General features: G+C 37.9%; 1 protein-coding gene across 1 annotated transcript in view; it reads left to right on the top strand.

Annotated features, from left to right (window-relative positions):
* Positions 1 to 1825: 1825 nt before the first annotated feature.
* Positions 1826 to 7715, top strand: part of LOC106533153 (pleckstrin homology domain-containing family A member 5) — a gene marked incomplete at both ends in the record, with an annotated part of 27066 nt that continues 21176 nt past the window's right edge. Inside the window, 2 exon segments of the mRNA XM_014029393.1 lie at positions 1826 to 1883; positions 5924 to 6007. Of these exon segments, the coding sequence (XP_013884847.1) occupies positions 1826 to 1883; positions 5924 to 6007 (142 nt within the window).

Genomic DNA, 7715 nt, shown 5'->3' with positions numbered 1-7715 from the left:
GCTTTTTTCTTCTTTTTTTTTCCTTTCTTTTTTTGAAGCGAGTGGTTGAAGCAAATGCAGCATAAGAGCCCCCTGGTGGCTGAAGAAAAAAATCCACGAATAAGCCGCACCAGAGTATAAGCTGCAAAGTTCAAAGTTCAGGAAAAAAGTCGCGGCTTATAGTCCGAAAAATACGTTAATCAATTGGGTTTTTTTTTTAAACAATCATTGGTTAAATGTTATTTGGTTTTATGTTGCAATACACTTCGTTTTTGTCACACTTTACATTTTGCTTTTTTATTGTGTTTTTCTTTTTATCTTGATGTTGCTTTTTGTGTTTTTTTTTTATTGTTGACAGATGGGACCTCAGTATCTATCTTTCATTCCTCATGTAGTACTCATTTGAAGTGACAGTAAAAATTTCTTGATAAATCTCTTCATGCACAAAATTTAACTATGACGCAAATATGTTTAGAGTATTTTTTAGCTACAATATTTATTTAGTATTTAGCTAATACAAAAATGCAATGCATTTTCAAAAAATTTAAACAATTAAGGTAAAGCAAGCCGGTCTTACTTTTTTTTTTCTCACCAACACGCTAGTCAGACTCGTCTGCAGAAACTCCCTCAGTTTACGCTGGTTTTAAACTGRCCTGATAATCAGGCTGGAACTACTCCAGTGGTGAGACAGCGTTGCAGTGCGTACAGATTAGGGCTAGGCGATATGGTTTAAAATCAATATCAAGATATTGAGCAGTTCACCTTGATAACGATAAATGCACAATAATTCTTACCACACACAAGTATAGGGCTGCCACAGACGATTATTTTAATAATCGATTATTCGTCAACTAATCGTGGCAGCCCTTATTAATATTATTATTATTAAAGCAAAAATATTTTAGTGTGGCTTTTGGAGAGATTGTTAAACCATTAGATGGAGAGTGAATGCAGGCTATGTCAGATGGAGTCAAAAGTCAGCACTAGTTTAGGTGGGATTGAACTTTCCTTTTAATACTGTACATTATATATATTTTTTCAACTCAATCTTCATGAAATTCATAAAGTTCATTAAAAAATCACAATAGGCACAAAACAATCAATGGAGCAGGGGGTGGGGGATTCTCAGACAGAACAGATAATGACTGAGCAGTGTGTGCGTGTGAACGGGTTGTTGTCTGCAGGCGGTTTAGTGAAGAGACGAGGCTGCACTGCAAACTAAACATTTTCTCAAGCTCTACATAAAAAAAACTTTGAAACTGAGTTTTTCACAAGATTGGTTTTTATTCATGCAAAGGAGGAAATTTCATGTAGGCCTTAATTTATGGACAGTTCGTACAGCGTGACATGTATGAACATTATTGCAATGAATGTGAGCTTATTTTAGGATTTTCACAATTTGATCTTGACATTACTCAGAGAATATATTCTTGGATGTGAAATCCAATGCGGTGGTCCTTACCTAGGGTTTTCTAATGGCATCCAGATTCAGCTTTGTGGCACATCGAAGTGTCGTAAATCACTGTAAGACTGACACTTCAGATTTAGTCCCACACCTGATAACTGACTTTTAAGTCCAGGTTTGAGCAAAATTTTTTTACACTTAAGCCCAATCTTAACAGGATTCTTAAGYGTAATTCTAAGGTGTTTGATAAAAATGGGCCCCGGTCTTTAATAACAAGTTGCTTCAATGATTATGCAATGACACTTTAAAAAGGGGGTGCAATCTGAGGTTGCACTCCAAGTATCACAATGCTTTTTTCATGCATAATCAATCCTCTGAACAGGTGCTTCTATTCATTTAGTTTTGTGTCTCTTTAAATTCCTTTCCTCTCTGTGCTCACAGATTTACCAACAGGATGGGAGGAAGGCTACACCTTCGAGGGAGCTCGGTGCTTCATTAAGTGAGTTGGAAATGAGTGTTAAAGAAAAACATTGAAATAGGAGACTGATAAATAAAAAGAAAGAAAGAGGAGCAGCTCATGGRTGACTGAGCTGACACCCACCACCAATCAGCATTCATGCACTGTGTAGAATGAAACGAGGAGAGAAACAGAAGGGTGAAACTGTTTCTGCACTCTGCTACACTGTTTTACCAGTAGGGGGCACCAGATCAGATTTTTCTAACCGTTTATTCACCTTTTTTAGAAATCAGACTCTTGTACACCACAGTGTGAGATTCTAAGGTTGCAGGAAACCCCTTTTCATAAGCTTTGAGTACACAAAGATGAAGAAACCAACTTTGTCTTTTGGAAATTTATTACAAACATAGAACAATCAAGTTTCATATAATAATGAATAAAAATAATAAAAATTAATTACATAAAAGTAATAAAGGCATATAAAATAATTTATACGTAAAAATAAAGTAGACTTGATATTATGTAGTCTTAAGTTTTGTCAGATCCTGGCTTTATTTTATTCTTCTGTCAGTCACACAACTGTTCTCACCTCTCTTGTCTGGGTCTACAAACATACGGCACCAGAGAACAACTTTCTGACATCAAAGAGACAAACGTTTGACAGTTGAGAGTGACTCAGACAGCTGAACAGGGTGTTCTGGTTTGCGTGTTATTTGTGTGTGTGCGTATTAGCCTTCTGAGCACAGGCGTGGACACGAACATACTGTATGTCTGCCGGCAGTTCTCACATTCACAGCTGAGGCGCATGCAGAAACACAACATTTTTTGTGGCCTTTTGGTTTGTTATTTACACTGAGTTTCTCTGTGCCTGTTTAAAGGGTCCAAGCCAACAGAGGCAAACAAATGTAGTTGCAAAGAAGCAGCATTTCCATGCTTCCCATAGACCAAAAACATGCATGTTCTGTTAACTGGTAACTCTAAATTGTTCCTAGGTGTGAGTGAGACGGTGAATGGTTGTTTGTCTCATTTGTCTCTCTCTGTCCAGGATGTACCCTGCCTCTTTCACAGTGACTGCTGGACATGGGCACCAGCCACTCTCACAACACAAAACAGAAAGGCAGGTTAAAGATAAGAGGTTTAGATTATTAGGGGTCCAAGCCCATAGAACAGGGGGAACGCAGCAGTGTTTCCATGCATCCAGCGGAGCATGGAAGCATGGAAATGCATCTGTTCTGATTTTTTAAATTATTAAATATTATTAGGGGTCCAAGCCAACAGAGCAGGGGTATGCAGCTGAAAAGCAGCAGCATTTTCATGCATTCAGCTGTTTCTGTTTCTTTATTTATTATTCCATAATTTTTTTTTGTAAGTCTGTAAAACTCATACTGCAGCCCAAACCACAMGGACTATGCTGAAGGTATTACACGGTAGTAAAAAGGCCTAACATGCACAGTGGAGAAAAATAATCACACGTCAACCAATAGGGAGTGATATAATTAAGGCCTTTGCATTTGGTCTTGTAACTTCCAAACTAGGGCTGCCACAAACAATTACTTTTATAGCAGATTAATCACCAATTATTTTTTCGATTAGTCGACTAATCGGATCATACGTTAATTGAATATAAAACATAGAGCTTATCGCGCCAGAATGCAGCTGCTATTATATACTGTAACCATGGTTAGATTTTAGCTATATGCTAACTAAAAATAATTGCTGTGGAAGGCAAGTTCTGCTCTGCAGATATTACACAGGTTTCTCTTTCATTTTCTTAAAATGATCCCACACTTTTGAGCTCTGTTGTCAGGTAGCCATGATACCAGAGCCTGTCTGTATAATGTCTTGTGACGTCCACGGCCTACCCCAGTTACCACTACTGTGCATGTGTGTCAASGACAGAAAGGCAGATGTGGCAGTGGAAGGTGTCAAAGCAGTTTGGAGAGAAAAACAAAGTAAAGAACAAAAAATAAAGACTTATCGATTATTAAATTAGTCATCGATTATTTTAATAATCGATTAGTCATCGACTAATCGACTAATTGTGGCAGCCCTATTCCAAACCATAAGTTGCAAAATATTTTTGGCTAAATCTTCAGAATCTCTGATCATTACTAACTCACATGGCTCAGGCCACAACCATTTCTGCCTAAACATAATTTTCAACAGTGCAAAATTAGCAGAAACTACTTTTAGCTTCCTTTCCAACATCTAAATTTCATTCACCATGAAAGTCACCATCATAAATCTAGATAGTGTGCTGATTCTAACTAATGAAAAGAAAGTAGTAATTTTTTTAAATGGGTGAGTTACGCTTAGGCAAATAGCTATGGCAAGCTAGCTAAACACAAATTTAGCCCTGTTTTCGAGTCAGTGGTAGAAGAATAAATAAAATTATAGTGATGTTACAGCAGTCAATTATGAGTTAGTGGACCAAATTTGAAAATCATTGAGGTATATGGGACATTATAAACCTTTTTTTTTCATGCAAAAATGGCTTATCGGATATTCATGAACTGTTTTTTTTACTTGTCTCTGCACTGTTTAAGACTGCGTGTGTAACAAACAGGTGGTGAGTTGGTCCGAAACCTCCTGGGATATCTGCTCGTCAGAGATAGAAGACTCGAGAGCGCTCTTGACGCTGTTCTGCTCCCATCTCGCCGATCTACCAGTTGTGTGTACCGATAAGCATCATAACTAGAAAGAAGACAAAAAAGAAAACAAACAAAAAAAGAGCGTCCCGGACCAAAATCACCACCAGCCCACTATGCCCGATGGCCAGTCCAGCAGTGCCTCCGTAGCTTTAGCCGAGTACCTTTTTAGCTGAACTTGCGTTTTATAAATACACGTTCAAAGTTGGGGTTTCTGTTGTTTCTGTGCACGTGTAAATATTTTTATTTATATATAATCTTTACAGCAAACACCCCTTTGAAATTTAAAACACAATAAAAACTATCAACGTGATACAATACTTCAATAAAAAGACTTGTCATGCAGTACACACTGATTTGAATTGACTAATAAAGCAGTAGAAAAGCCTATTACATGTAAACTTTATCAGGATAACTCAACTGCATTTTGCTAAAAATCTTAAGTATAAATGCACACAGGTAAATACAATTTCTGCATAATACCTCTGTGATCTAAAAGCAGCCTCCAAAGAAAAAGTTGAATATGATAATAGAAAAGTCATTTTCTTTTTTTGTTTTTAAATACCAATTTCAAAATAAAACTTTTTAGAGCTGTAATCATAATACTGTCAAATCAAATCGTGAACCCGTGATGTTTTTGCCCAAGGTTATCATACCATCATAAATTCATACCATCCCATGCCTAAGCACAGCCAAAATATGACATATTAAATGGCCAGTTATGCACTAAATGGGTCTTAACAAACTTTGTTGACCTGCCGTCGCCACCTCCTTTGGCAGCAGCAATTACTGTATCTTCTCTGTTCCTTAAACCGAATCAAACTTTACACAACCGTTTTGAAGCTATGATAAAATTATTTAAAAACAAGATCATTTCAATTGAGCTTCAGTATACCTCTCTAGTTTTGGAAATTCTCACAAAAATCTTCCCACAAAAAAAAACAACAAAAAAAACATAGCTTTCATGTGAATCAGGACCCTTTTAAAGTCTTGACTTCCCACAAGACTCTGCTGTAATGTAATGCAACACTTGGCTACATATTCTCAAAATTGGTTTTGTGCACATCACTTGTCACAACATTTTTTTCAACTAAAACATTCTACTGTCTAATAAAATATTTACATTTTGAAAACTAAATGGTGGATATCCTAAATTAAATGAATATTAGCAAATTTAAAAAAATACAGCAGTGATTAAGTTCAATAAAATTGTAGATGTTTTCTCCCTGGGTGCACTATTGAGCTGTGAAGTGGTTAGAGCTCACAGCAAGGCCTGCAGACTTTCTGTGTGGAGTTTACATGTTCTCCCCATGCATGCATGAGTTTTCTCGAGTAACTCCAGGTTTCTGCCTCTTTTCAGTTTTGTGACCACTGTAGCTGTATGTTGTTCTGCTAACACTCATTTGTCTTGTTTTTTCTCTGTTCTTAATGCAGCCACCCTGAAAGAAAGGTGACCTGTAAGCACCCAGTATCAGGCRTTCCCTCCCAAGACAATTGCATCTTTGTTGTAAATGAACAGTAAGTCTGTCTTATTTTATTTTATTTTAATTTATTTTATTATGGTCATATTGTTTTCATACTGCTAAAGTGTAGCACTAAAACAGCTGCACCTAGCAGCGTGAAATTTGGTAGAAGTATAGTTGTAGCCGACCTAAACTGCGCTAGCAAACGATTTTGCGATAGACCCCATATTTCAAGTGGGGGCGCTATTTCAAAAGTTGGTGTCTGGACATACAAAAATGCTTAAATCTCAAAAACTACTCAACATAGGAACTTCAGATTTTTTTTTGTTATTTAGCTCTAATTAAGGGCTATTATTTCATGATATCATTATGTGTTTCTATTAGTATTGGGCATAGATTAGCTAGATAAACTTTATTGTCTGTCCCAAATGTGACAGAAATTAAAATTAAAACAGATTAAAATTTTTTAATCATGATTAATCTCCATTATTTTGCGAATAATCTTGATTACCGTATTTTTCGGACTATTAGCCACACCCGCCATTTTTTAAAAAAAAACGCGAACATTAGCATATAAGCCGCACCAGACTATAAGCCACACCCACAACATTAAAAAAACCAGTACACCCAAAATTGTCGTCAAAAAAGTGAATTCAACATCAAAACACAAAAAGCAAACCTTGAGGAATTAAAGTTCGGAGGAATATAGTTCATTTAACTGACCTTATTTTGGTAGTTTTCTTTAACAGTTTCTGGTCCAACAAAACGTCTCATTCATCTTCCTCCGRTGCACTGAAACCATCAAAGTCCTCCTCTTCAGTGTCGGACTTAAACAAGCTGAGAAAAGCTGTGTCACACAGCGGTATCTGTTCAATGTTGCTTTCTGTGTCGCTGTCCTCCCGGGGTAATGCTGGCTCTGAAGCTGTGGTGTCCTCTTCACGTAGCAGTCCAGCCTTTAGGAACCCATTGGTGATGGTGGACTCATTCACTCTGCTCCACGCTGTTAGGATCCACTGGCAGACATCAGGAAATGACGATCTTTGCATTCGGCCAGTTTTTGTTAATGATTTATCCCCGTCAGTCATCTAAGCCTCCCATTCAGCCCTGAGTGCTGCTTTAAATGCACGATTCACACTGATGTCCAGGGGTTGTACAAACTTTGTTGTACCTCCAGGAATAACAGCAGGAATTGAGTTTGTTTTCTTGATGGCTGCTTTCACTGAATCCRKGATGTGGGCCCGCATACTGTCCAATATCGTGTCTGTCGAAGATCCGTCGTGTCGTGTCTGCTACTAGCTAAAACAAAATGGCGCTACAYCTCCAGCTAAGCTGGCAGTATGGTCGCTTGGCTGTCGACCGGTCAACGCGCCGTCACGTGGTTGTTCGGCGTTCGTTTTTGCACTGACCTTTCATAGTTCCCCCAAGAAACCCCATCTAGCTGCTGGGAAAGCCCTCCCACTCCAGCATACGTCACTGCATGGGATTCCTTCCCAGGGGAGTGCAATGCGGAAAAAAAAAGTCCGCGGCTCTTCACTCTACATTTTTTATCCACAAACTGGTCCCGGATTAAGCTCCAAAGTTTTTATCAGTCAGATTCCACCGTGAAAAATGTCTGTTTTATCCCCTTTTATGAGTTTTTGGCCATTGACTATCTTTAAATCGCTGCTTCCTGGTCAACAGTCGGCTCTGGAAGCGATCGCTTTTTTTTCTTCTGTTTTTTTTCTTTCTCTTTTTGAAGCGAGTGGTTGAAGCAAATGGAGCAA

The sequence above is a fragment of the Austrofundulus limnaeus genome, unplaced genomic scaffold (genome assembly GCF_001266775.1).
Source record: "Austrofundulus limnaeus strain Quisiro unplaced genomic scaffold, Austrofundulus_limnaeus-1.0 Scaffold895, whole genome shotgun sequence".
Taxonomy (NCBI): domain Eukaryota; kingdom Metazoa; phylum Chordata; class Actinopteri; order Cyprinodontiformes; family Rivulidae; genus Austrofundulus; species Austrofundulus limnaeus.
The sequence above is the reverse complement of the archived record's forward strand: the minus strand, read 5'-3'. Positions and strand labels throughout refer to the sequence as shown.